Source organism: Pantherophis guttatus, chromosome 1 (assembly GCF_059756535.1).
Source record: "Pantherophis guttatus breed Tessera chromosome 1, ASM5975653v1, whole genome shotgun sequence".
Taxonomy (NCBI): Eukaryota; Metazoa; Chordata; class Lepidosauria; order Squamata; family Colubridae; genus Pantherophis; species Pantherophis guttatus.
Window position 1 is genome coordinate 141,242,340 of NC_142063.1, and position 13,520 is coordinate 141,255,859.

A 13,520-nucleotide genomic window follows, 5' to 3' on the forward strand; every position below is an offset into this window, starting at 1 on the left:
TCTGCTCTGTCAAGTACGCAAAGAGAGCTGGGACAGTTGCAAGAACTTAGTAATCATCAGAAGAAGAGAGCTACTGAAATATTGAATTTATTGCTTAAGGACCTGGGAGAGATTGGCGGAATCATTGGTACTAATGATGTGAAAACAGTAAGTTGCTGGTATTGCAGAAAACAATACAGCAAGACAGAAATATTTCAACTTTAAAAATAATGACTAAATTAAAAGTAATCCTTGAGGATAGTAAACCAGGTAGTGAACCATAGCGAAAGAGATGAAAATGAACAAGATGATGTCTATGACATTGTGTTCTAATCCCACTTTTTTAATAGATACATTGATGTTGTGTATTTGATATTATATAGTTGTTACTCATTAGTTGAGCATCTCCCAGATGTGTATATCTCGGCTTTCCAAATATTCAGCAGTGGCTATGCTGGTTGAAAATTCTGGGAATTCACATATCAGAAAGATGCAAAGACTAGAGAAGACTGTATATACAGCATGCAGAACTCAGTCCTTACAACTAAATCAGATCTAAGTATAAAGCTTTCAGATTTGATCCCAGAGAGGGATAAGCAGGTTATATGGAGTGCATTTGATTGATACAGCCAATATTTAGTCAGTGCAATGCTTTTAATTTTTTTTACTATTGCATTCTCTTCCTAAATAACCCTCTTTATTGGAAATAGGCACTTTTGGCAGCGAAGGCTGGTAGGTTTATTTCAGGGTAGGCTTTTATGAGATTAGAGCCAAAGTATTGTAGGGAGAGAGAAAAATAATGGAATTATTTTTTTTTAATTTGCTTTATATGCCGCCCTTCTCCGGAGACTCAGAGCGGCTTACAATGCGTTAAGCAATAGCCTTCATCCTTTTGTATATTTATACAAAGTCAGCTTATTGCCCCCACAAACTGGGTCCTCAATTTACCTACCTTAGAAAGGATGGAAGGCTGAGTCAACCTTGAGCCTGGTGAGATTCGAGCTTACAGTAATTGCAGACAGCTGGTGTTAATCACAATGCTATCAGTCTGCTGAGCCACCAGGCCCTTAAATTGTATACAATAGAACCAATAGTCACAGCTGTAGAAAGAAGTTCCATATTTTTATGTAGTGAATAAAAATAAAAATACTTTTACTATATGATGGATAGGTCTTGAGAACGCATGATATTTATCATCATCATCATCATCATTATCATTATCATCATCATATGGCATTGTTACAGTAGTCAGGAGACCACAGTGCTATTGCAGAGTTATAATTTGGCTTGCAAAGGTACCAGCCCTGTTATAGGAAATGCTTGCATACTTCCCAAGGCGTGCCACAGGGTGAGCTGGCTTCCCACCAGAGAGAAAGATGAGCAGCTCTTCCTGCAACATTACTCAAGGCTCCCTCCCTTCACGGAGCTGCCTTGCAAACGGGAAAGTACAAAGCCGTCAGGAATCTGACCGCTGGCGCAGAGCACCAGCTCGTCTCCCCATCCAAAGTTATATCTATCTACTTGCATAGAACATGCTTTCAAACTGTTATAGGTGGACTGAAGCTGAGGTGAATGACAGGAGCTCATCCTGCTTTGCAATGCTAGGGCTCGAACTGCTGGAGCTGAGACCATTTCCAGCGCCATTAAGCCACTGACTGAGCCCCAGAACTCATAATATAATAAAGGTGTAGAGTTATGGCATCGCAGTGTAGAGAGCAAGGGATGTAAAGCTATAAGGAACGCTAAAAAGTATTACTCATATTCAAAAACTTGTACTAGCAATTTAATAACTATTTCTACCCACAGATAAATAGGGGGGATGGGGATCCATAAGTGTCAGAGATGTTAGGGAAGAACAGTATACATCATAACAATTTCAGTAATGAGTACAGATGTCTACATTTCTGTTCAGGTAGTAAAAAATGGAGATTTGCCCATAAAAGATGAATAACGCAGGGTTTTTGTGTGTGTTCAGTTAGCTGACGTGAATGGTGTGATTGAAGAAGAGTTTACCATGGCACGACTGTACATCAGCAAAATGAAATCTGAAGTGAAATCTCTGGTGAATCGCAGCAAACAGCTGGAGAGTGCCCAGATAGATTCTAATAGAAAAATGAATGCCAACGAGAGGGAACTTGCTGCCTGTCAGCTCCTCATCTCTCAGGTGATTAAGCTGTTTCTTTGTTGTTATTTTTTTAAATTCAGTTTCTCATAGTTTTTATGTACATTAAACACACAGTTTTCTGCTTGCTTTCTTTTCAACTTCCAAAGCATGAAGCAAAGATCAAGTCTCTTACAGATTATATGCAGAATATGGAGCAGAAGCGAAGGCAGTTGGAAGAATTGCAGGACTCTCTTAATGAAGAGCTGGCCAAATTGCGGGCACAAGGTACTATAAATTCAGGAGATAGGGACTTTACAAATCCCCTGTTCCAAACCCTCAATAGCTGCCTTGAATTTTATTTTTTCTAATGTATGTTGATTTTTGTCTGCTAGTTCTTTTCCATTGTCACCTTCCTTTCTGAGATAAGGATTCACAAAGTTCTTTCAAATGGGTTAATGCTGTCTAAATTGGGAGAACTAATACCGCTTTGGTGACATTATGCCAGTGGAATCTATCAATTTTACATAGGAAGCTAACTGTTTTTCAGGTAGTCCTCAACTTAGGGCCACAATTGAGCCCAAAATTTCTGTTACTAAGTGAGACATTTGTTAAGTGAGTTTTTTCCCCATTTTACAACCTTTCTTGCCACAGTTGTTAAGTGAATCACAGCACTTGTTAATTTAGTAACCTAGTTGTTAAGTGAATTTGGCTTCCCCATTGACTTTGCTTGTCAGAAGTTTGCAAAAGGGGATCACATGATCCCAGGATACTGCAGCCGTCATAAATATGAGTCAGTTGCCAACCAGCTGAATTTGGATCATGTGACCATGAAGATGCGGCAACCGTCGTAAGTTTGAAAAATGGTTCTAAGTCACTTTTTTCAGTGGTTGTAACTTCGAATGGTCACTAAATGAACTGTTGTAAGTGAAGGACTGCCTGTGTACACATACTTTACTAGCTGCAATATGGCATGTATCAAAACTCAACTCATGCTGATTGGCATATTTTGTTGTACAAGGGCAATTGTTCATATACTAGAATGCTACAAATCCACTTAACCGAGGCTTCTGATCTTCTGAATTGGTCACAGGGATGGGCTTTAAAAGATTACAGCTGGCATGACAACAGATGGGGAGAACGTGTGCAACACATGGAATGCGATATTTTTAGGAGCACAAATGGAATTGGCTTTTGTTGGAAGAAAGTATTTCTTAAAAACCAGGGGCTAAAAGTAGCTTGACACAAATTGTTCTGCCGAAACACCTGTTAATGTTTCTTTGTCCCTGCAGGGTAATAAAAGTAAAAAGTCATCTTTTGTATAAGGAAGGCTTTTTCAGAGCTTGATTAATACTTCTTAAACTATATCCCATTAAAAGGTTGCTCAACTGTCCTCTTCATTTGAACAGAAAAAATGCATGAAGTCAGTTTCAAAGATAAAGAGAAGGAACATCTGACTTTGTTACAAGATGCAGAGGAAATGAAGGTAATTTTAGATGACCCCAAAGATAACTTTCATCTTTTTTATTCCACATACTTAAATCTTACGTATGCATTTGGCACTTATGATGTCAGTTTCTCACTACAAATCCCTTTTCAAAGGGATGCTCAAGGTCAAATTATGTCTTCCAAGTCAAATCATAACATTTTTCTATAATTGTAAACTAAATTCAGGATTGCTTGTGTGTTAAAAATATTACATGTATTTGTAATAATACATTTCTAAAGCATTTGATACTAACTTAAACCATCCATAATACCCATGCTCACATAACAAATAAAATAGATTTGCAGCATAAGGGAATTGCTTTATTAAGAATTATTTTGTTTTATAATTAGATGTTGATATATTGCTGGAATGTTACATAAGATGTGTGTGTGTATGTATATGTGAAAGAATGAGTGAGTGAATATAGGTAGGTGTACATACACATATACTGATTATGTATCAAGGGCTGACATAGCACTCGGGAAAATACAGCAACCGCTTTTAAAGTTACTGGTGGAGTACAAATGGAATGGAGGTCATCAGGTTTTCAGGAATTATTGAATAGATACTGACATTTAGTCCATTTAATTTGAGTTCTGAGATAGAGTAATATCCTGCTAGAAAAGAGAATATTGGGCCTTACGTTTTGAATTGCTAAATTTGTAGCATGGTTCTCTGTTCTGTATTAGTACCACAAGAAACTCAGGTGCAAAAAACCATAGGATAAAAGCATTGTGAATTTCTTCAAGAAGAATCTGATCTACTAAAGTCTATATAAGAATCTATACAGCCTATACAAGAATCTGATCTACTAACAGTCAAGGCAAATTGGCAGGAGATAAGAGTCAATGGACTTCAAGGGGGGCTGGACTTAGGTCTTTTTTGTGGGCATAGGGACACCAGACTGATTGTGTGTTTGAACTCCGCCCTTAAGTTCAGCCTGGTCATCTACAGAAACACAATCCAAATTTTACTGAACTCCTTACGTACCCCAACACAAGATCAGTAATTTCTTCTGTATATCCTTTTGATTTATGAGAGGGATATACCACGTATATATGGGTTAGTTCCGAAGGCAGAATTGTTGGGACATGATTGGGAAAACTGATGTTAATTTTATGAGCTTAGTTTTGAATGAAAAAAAAATGGTATATACAAGAATCTCAGCAATTGTAATATATGCAGGTTGTATTTGATGTAATAGGAAAAACCATGAGTAAAATATTAAATTATTGTAATTTATTTATCTCTTCTATGAACAGAAGACCCTGGAGCAACAGATGGAGAGTCATAGGGAAGCTCATCAGAAGCAGCTCTCTCGATTACGAGATGAGATTGAGGAGAAACAGAAAATTATCGATAATATCAGAGAGTATGTTCATTTTCACATTCCACAGTACAGTTTTTGAATAATTGGTGGCTCAGTGGCTAAGACTGTCGATCAAAAGGTTCAGCAGTTCGAATCCCTAATGCTGCATAACGGAGTGAGCTCCTGTTACTTATCCCAGCTTCTGCCAACCTAGCAGTTTGAAAGCACGTAAAAATGCAAGTAGAAAAATAGGGACCACCTTTGGTGGGAAGGTAACAGCGTTCCGCGCGCCTTTGGCGTTTAGTCATGCTAGCCACATGACTACGGAGACGTCTTCGGACAGCGCTGGCTTTTCGGCTTTGAAATGGAGATGAGCATCGCCCCCTAAAATCGGGAATGACTAGGATATATGTGCAAGGGGAACCTTTACCTTTATATATCCATACACAGACTATTGCTGATGACCTATTTGATTTATATTTGATGATGTATTGCTTATATTTATTGGCAAAGCCCTCAAGAAAACCGGATGAGTACTACTGCAGATGTGTTTTTCTAGAATCTTCTTGTGGCGATTTAAACAAAGAAATAAATGCAGAAAGAACAAAGAACTATCTATAAAGTGCTCCTACTTAATAATAATAAAAAAAAATACAGCAGACAAAGTATCATGTTTGTGTCCCAGGCATACATATAATTCTGGATTTTAAAACCTGTAATAATATCCAAAATATAATATGGTATTAAACAAAGTAATTAATAATCAATACCTTGGGATGCATTTAGAGCACTGTTTGTGACAAACTGTTCTAGTAGTTACTAGAGATAAAGTGTAGAATGATAACGAGAGATGAGTACTCCTTATTGGAAACAGATTTCAAGTTCTCCTGAAGAAGTAGAATCCAGTGCCTGAAATGGAATGGGGGTAGTATCCCATTTCTCTTCAATATTACATAGAATGGAGTAACAGCTATGTCAGAAACAACACTGATTTGAGATTTAAGATGATCATGAGAAAATTCCCTAAAAGTTTGAAATGAAAGTATATTGGGTAATCATGATCTTAAGACAAATGCATAATGGCTTGTATTTCTCTCCCTGCAGTACCACTTTTAATTTAAGTTATTTTATTTTCTGCAGTATGAATCAGAAGTTGCAGCTGGAACAAGAAAAACTGAGTTCAGACTATGAAAAATTAAAAATAGAAGACCAAGAGCGGGAAAATAAATTGGAAAAACTTATGTAAGTTAGCTGGATTGCCTTTCCTGTTATGAATGAACATTCCTAAAATAATGTATGCAGGATGCCATCCTGACCAAGGACAGTAACCTCTGGCTATCCAGATGTTATTGGAATGTAATCTCCAATTCTTGTGAGTTATAGCACTGTACATGCTATAACTCACAAGAATTAGCATTTCTCAACAGTTGCATATTATTAATATTTTATGAGCTGAAGATTCTCCATTCTTTATGATGTTATCAAAAAGTCCTGTGATTATTTTTACTAGTCACCCTTCCCAAAAAGGATTACTTTCTCGATTGTGAATATTTGGATTGAAGTTTACAGCAAATTCTGAGGGGGGGGGGACATTCTATTAGCTACAAACTTCATAGAGGTTTCATTTCTCATCCTAGAGACTCAACTCTAGAACAGAAAAGAATTAACAGACCTATAAGACCATGGTCCTGATTATATCCTATCCTACCCCATTCAAATTTTATGGATAGTTCTTAATAATGGCAAGGACAGGACTGTTGTTAAAACATCTGGTCTTAATTGAGTGGCCCAATGTAAGTGTGAATAGTAAGTGTATATCCACTTAACAATCATTCCATAGATGACACCTACAACTGGATAGCCATAATCTACTTAAAATTAAGATTTAAACTGCCTAAAAGAAAATCAGCAATATGGTGAAGAGAGAATTTTATACATTCTTCTAAAAACATGGGTACATTGTCAGGATTTTATTAATACCCTAGTGTCAAGTCTGGAAGTTCAGTAGAGCAGGATTTTAACTATCCTCATTAACATACAGATTTACAATTTTGGAGATTCAAATTAAACTCAGAACTCTTACCAATCCACTTTAAGACCCAAAACTGTTATTCTTGTTAGTACAGATAGTCCCCAACAACCATTCGTTTAGTAACAGTTCAAAGTTACAATGGCACTGAGAAAAGTGACTTATGACTTTCACACTTATGACCATTACAGCATCCCCATTGTCATGTGATCAAAATTCAGGGGCTTGGCAACTGGCATGTATTTATGACAGTTGCATTGTCTTGGGATCATGTAATTGTCATTTGTAACCTTCCCAGCCAGCTTCCGACAAGCAAAGTCAGTGGGGGAAGCCAGATTTGCAACAACTACAGGATTCGCTTAACTGCAGTGATTTCCTTAACAACTGCAGTAAAAAAGGTCATAAAATGAGGTGCAACTCACTTAAGAACCATCTTGCATAGCAATGGAAATTTTGAGCTTAATTGTCTTCTTTTTCTTTCCATTTTCCCAACATTATGCAGTTCCCAAGGTCCTAGGTCTTTGCATAATGTGCCCAAAATATGATAATGTGAGGCTGGTTATTTGTGCCTCACATGAATTATGATTTGTTTGTTCATTTTCTTGGTATCCATGGTATTCTCAGGACTCTTCTGCAACAGCAAATTTCAAGAGTCAATACTCTTACCTATTCTGCTGCTTCAAGTTCTAACTTTTGCTTCCGTAGGGTGTTACAATTCTGATCTCACAGATGCATCATGGCATCTGAATATCTTTTGCAAGATCTTCATGTTATCCTACCAAGTACTAATCTATGTTGTAAGTCTTGACTGCTGGTTTCTTTACTGTTCATAGTCAAAACCTAAAAGTCCCAAAAGTAAAAAAAAACGACCGACCACTTCAGTTATTTTCACTGTCAGTTTTATGGCTGGTTGCTGTTCCTGTTGTTAATTACTTTGGTTTGCTTTATATTTATATTATATTAAATTTAAACTTAAGGCCATTTTTCTTATTCTGCTTCTCGACTTCCATTACTTCCAAATAATTTCTATTTTCAGCTCTCAGAAGATGGTCATCAGCATAGTGATCATTCATATTTCACCCTCCTTTTAGAAACTTGCTTGTCTTCCAGTCCATCATCCCTCAATACTCAGTATATAGGTTTAACAAATATATAAATAAATTGAACAAATTAGACCTTGGATTTTCCATTGTGCCAAAATGATGTTTAGGGGGTGACCTCCTTTTCATTTCAGAAGTCACCATGCTATTCATAAAGGAAAATAGTACTTTCCTCATTTGGATCCTAGCCTTCATTCCACCCACCCAAATAAAGAATTACTTCCCTAAATAACTACAGGATTATGAAATATTTTTGCCTGAGAATATTTCAGAAATCTATAGTTAACACATTCATTCTAACTCCAAAAATACAGGAAACTATATCATATCTTATGGCATATAATCCTTAAAGAAGGAACAAAGAAAACTTGAGTTCTGTTATTCCATTAGTATTTTACATACCTAATTCTGTGAAAATGGGAGAAAACTATATTATCTTCATTACATAATGTGGCAGTATATATGCTTAGGATAGCTAAAAAGTAATTTTCTTTTTAATTGAGAGTGAATATAAGCAAGCTGATGTACCTCTTAAGATAGTTTTGTTTCTTGTTAAAATTTATGTAAACTAATTTTCAGTTACATTTTAAAAAATTTTATTGAGTTTTTTTTGGTACAGTGTTAACTGAATTCATTCATGAATTTCCTATGATCATGAAGCACTGGATGAGTTTGTCAAAATGCTTAGTTGCCAATGTTAAAAAAAAAACCTTTAGACCAAGCGTGTCCAATCCACCACTCGCGGGCTGCATGCAGCTCTGGAAAGCTGGTAATCGTGAACTTTTAACATTATTATGTCATTTATATACATTATATAATATATATTATATGGAGCCCAAAACAATTCCTGTTCACTCAATGTGGCGCAGGCAAGCCAAAAGATTGTACACTAGTGGTTTAGACGTTAGAAGATGATCTGGCTTAATGTTTTGCACTTTTGGGACTCTGAATTATATATTTGTATTTTCTGAGTTGTACCCTTGGTTTTGTTTTGTTTTTAATCTAGATTACTTAATGATAAGAGGGAACAAGCAAGGGAGGATCTAAAAGGACTGGAAGAAACTGTGGTATGTATTAACCAAATAATAGTTGTATTGCTGAAATAACTTCCCAGAAAAGAGATTATAATTTGAGGGAGGAGGTCATTGTGTCAGAAATACCCTACGAAATTCCCATTGCCAATCATCCTGATAGATGATCATGGTATGGTGGGGACATTCACTTTTTGCATGTTTCCTGTACTTTGTTTGTATCTTGTAAGAACTGATTCAGGTTGCTACAGATGGTCCAAAATTTAACAACTCATTGATTGACATGCAGTAGTCACTAAAATTGTATTATACATATCTTGTAGGCCCTGCAGTGGTTAACGATGCGTTTCTAAATTTACTTCAAACTGCTTGGTTTTGTTTTGTTTTTAATTTGCTTTATATGCCGCCCTTCTCCGGAGACTCAGGGCGGCTTACAATGCGTTAAGCAATAGCCTTCATACTTTTGTATATTTATACAAAGTCAGCTTATTGCCCCCACAAACTGGGTCTTCAATTTACCTACCTTAGAAAGGATGGAAGGCTGAGTCAACCTTAAGCCTGGGGAGATTCGAACTTGCAGTAATTGCAGGCAGCTGGATGTTAATAACAGGCTATTAGTCTACTGCGCCACCAGGCTCTTTTGAGTCTTTTAAGTCTTTTGGTTTGACTTAGAACCCCCTATAATATGGCTTTTTACCGAGGTGCCTGTAGGATTGCCTGTTGAACCCCTTGGAGAACCTATGTGAGGAAGCCCTTGAAGGAGAAGCTGCTGTTGAAGAGAAATTGAGGGTGGGAGGCAGACTTTTCAGCTGATTCTGATACCACAGATTGTGGTATCTTCCTCAGTTGCCTATGGGGGTTAGGGGTTCCAGAAGTGGTAGGAGCCAAGGAAACAGTTCTCCATTGCTGCTCCAACACTGTAAAATAAGATGTACCCACCAAAATCCAGATAATTATCACCCTTGTCATCTAGAAAGCAGCTAAAGCATATATGTATGCTATACAGTGTGCAGGAAAGTGCAATTAATATATTTTTAAAACTTCAAAAATAGCTATCCCTCAATAACCATTAAAAATGGTTATCCTTCAATTAGTTAACAGTGATCTGTGAACAATTTATCTGTGAAAATTGTGAATTTATCAGTGGCTCACAGTTGTTGACAGATCACTGTTAACCAATTGAGGGATAACCATTTTTTTTTGCTTCACTTTAACTGCTGTAATACCACAGTAGTTTATTTATTTATATTGCACCTTTAGTATTTTTACAAATAACTCAAGATGGAGAACATATCCAATACACCTTTCTCCTCATATTTTCCTCACAACAACAGACCTGTGAAGTGAGTTGGGCTGAGACAGAATGACAGGCCCAACATCACCCAGCTGGTTTTCATGACTAAAGCAGGATTTGAACTCACGGTCTCCCACTTTCTAGCCTGGTGCCCTAACCACTAAACCAAACTGTTTCTGCAGTGCACTTGTACTACACTATGATTTACCTGTAGTTAAATTACTGTTTTTGGTGTGCTTTGACAACTTTGCCTTTGCGTTTCTGTTTAAAATAGTCTGTATTAAGTAAAGGTGCCCAGAGTGGGAGTCAAGGAGGGACAAATAAAAAAATAACATCATGCATTGTGACGCAAGCTCCACTACTCTTGAACATACATTGTGACATTGCACAGATGCATATAAGAGACAGAAATTGTCACAATCATGACATCATTCTGAAGAAATGCTAAGATTCTGTAGAGTTCTGGGTCCCCCCCCCCCAAATTTATGTATATGTCTATTTACAGGCTCGAGAACTTCAAACTCTTCACAACTTACGTAAACTCTTTGTTCAAGACCTCACCACCAGAGTAAAAAAAGTAAGATAAAATCTTTGGCTGAAAGATTTGAATTATGCTAAAAACATCATTTTGCTTTGGTGAAAATGTTTGTCAAGCTATCTGGCACTTTGTTGAAATATAATTGCTTGCTAATATATCTTGCTTGCATTTGAATATCTAAGAATAATTGCATGCACAGATAGACTAAATATCATTATTAAGTAATTTCAAAAGCTTGGATTATAAACATGACTAGAGGGAGTGTTTACACATAGGCATATTGTTGTAATTTATTCATTAAGGACAGTCTAAGTCCAGGTACAGTGTACTTTTATATTTTGATACTTAAATGAAAATAATAAAAGTGTTAAAAGTGTATTTCAGGGAAAATTATGATGACTGTGAACAAAATTGTATGTTTTTGCCTCCACTGAATAAACTAAAATTAATGCAGAGGATGAAGAAAGTCTTCTCCCTAGAATAAAAACTCCTCCTCCCTATAATATTTTTTATTTTGTACTGTTGTTTCAATCAGTATAACTTGTAGTTGTATTTTGGACTATAGTTTTATTGTTATGAAAGAGTAGAGCAAGAAGGATTAAGGAAAAGGTGGTTCATATTGAAATACAGTATTAAAATATCTGATAAAATACTTCAAGCTTTAGGTCATGAAGTGAAACCAATTTAAAATTTAAAAAAAAAACTTACCATTTTCATTGTAAAATAGTCTCTGCATTTCCACTTTGTTCCAAATTTATTTGCAATGCTTTCACTACCTTTTAAACTTTCCTTTAAAAAAGACAAACTTTTATGGCCAAGGAATTTTGAAATTAGTTAAAAACATTATTTCCATAAATATTAAAAAAAAAAGTAGCCATCGATTTGCCAGTCTGGTGTATCATTATTACATTAGTCTGGAAACATTTCATAATCTCTGTTTATTTGACATTAATATTAACTCCCCAAATCTCTCCTCATGTCTCAAGCAAGTACTCTTATTCAGTCAACAGTTCTGTTAGAATAGAAAGCAGTGGAGGACTGATGAATGTGAAAGGTTAAAAATTACTAGACAACCCATGACCACCATTTCAGAGATATTTCCTTACCAGATTCCTCAAAATCTTTTACAATGACAGAATGTCTGGTTTACTGGCTTCACTAGAAAAATTGGGATGTATCCAGAGATGTATCTGCCTTGAAAATGGCCCATGTTGCACTATATAACATCAGCCCCCCAAAAAAGAAATGTCTTATGACATTTTGTATTATGTCATAAACTATTTTAGGATAACTTTTATGACATAAAACCATTTTATAAAACTAGATAAATTTCAATACTAGGGGAGTCATGGGTCTAGGATTTTGGACCTTTCTGTAAGTTAGCCCACTTGAGGTACCTTGGTTTAGTTTAGTTTAGTTTAGTTTAGTTTAGTTTAGTTTATTATATTTGTATACCGCCCTTCTCCCGAGGGACTCAGGGCAGTGAACAGCCATGGTAAAAACAATGTACAACAAAAATTAAAAGCTTATTAAAATAATTCAATCATTCGGCCAAATTTAAAACATCCAACTAAGATCATTTTAAAACCCCTATCAAAACCCAATTTAAAAAACCTTTATCCTGTCAGTTCAGCTTGCTGGAATAATAGGGTCTTCAGAGCGCGACGGAAGACACGGAGGTTGGGGATCCTTCATATGTCCAGGGGCAGTTTATTCCATAAGGCCGGGGCCCCCCAGAGAAGGCTCTCCCCCTGCGGGTCGCCAGCCTACACTGTTTGGCTGACGGCATCCTGAGGAGGCCCTCTCTGTGGGAGCGTATTGGTCGGTGGGAGGTAATCGGTGGCAGAATGCGGTCCTGTAGATAACCAGGTCCTAAGCCATGGAGCGCTTTAAAGGTGGTAACCAACACCTTGAAGCGCACCCAGAAGACCACCGGGAGCCAGTGCAGCTCGCGCAAGATGAGTCGCCCCCATTATTACTCGCGCGGCTGCATTCTGGACCAGCTGGAGCCTCCGGGTGCTCCTCAAGGGGAGCCCCATGTAGAGAGCATTACAATAGTCCAGCCGGGAAGAGTTTAAAAACTCTTTCATTGTTTCACCCAGTTAAAAGTTAAGGAACAAGAGTCTTAGTAGTATGTATGTAGATATATTGAATCATTTTAAAGGTTTAACTTGAAACTGTGTAATCTTTCTTAAAGATATCCCTGTTGCCTTGAACCATGCACATTACAACAGCATCAATGTAAATTATGTTCAGAAATCTAAGAATTACATCTAGTTGAATGCTTCCTGCTTAGTATTATTCCAAGTTTAATTTCATAGGCTGTAATGTATTTTTATGCAAGATAAGTTTTTTGTTGCTGTTCTCAGCCATCATTTAATTTCTGTATTGTAATTTGTTTGCTCGGCATAGAGTGTTGAATTGGACAGTGATGATGGAGGTGGAAGTGCTGCCCAGAAGCAGAAAATCTCCTTCTTGGAAAACAACCTGGAACAACTTACAAAAGTTCACAAACAGGTAGGATTATCATTAGATCAGTCATTGCTACCCTATGGTTTTCCTAATTTGTCTAAATTCAACAGCTGTAAAATAAGGAGACTGGAAAAACAAACCTTAAATAATTGTGTATAACAATTGAGTTACAGCTCTT

At 36.7% G+C, this 13,520-nt stretch overlaps 1 protein-coding gene across 1 annotated transcript in view; it reads left to right on the plus strand.

Moving 5' to 3' along the window:
• The window catches only part of KIF5C (kinesin family member 5C), an 88,330-nt gene that overhangs the window by 65,010 nt on the left and 9,800 nt on the right, over positions 1-13,520 (plus strand). Inside the window, exons 15-23 of the mRNA XM_034424842.3 lie at positions 1-147; positions 1,955-2,143; positions 2,251-2,368; positions 3,490-3,566; positions 4,832-4,941; positions 6,019-6,120; positions 9,014-9,074; positions 10,838-10,909; positions 13,283-13,387. Coding sequence (XP_034280733.1) covers positions 1-147; positions 1,955-2,143; positions 2,251-2,368; positions 3,490-3,566; positions 4,832-4,941; positions 6,019-6,120; positions 9,014-9,074; positions 10,838-10,909; positions 13,283-13,387 — 981 coding nt within the window. The remainder of the gene's footprint in view (positions 148-1,954; positions 2,144-2,250; positions 2,369-3,489; positions 3,567-4,831; positions 4,942-6,018; positions 6,121-9,013; positions 9,075-10,837; positions 10,910-13,282; positions 13,388-13,520) is intronic.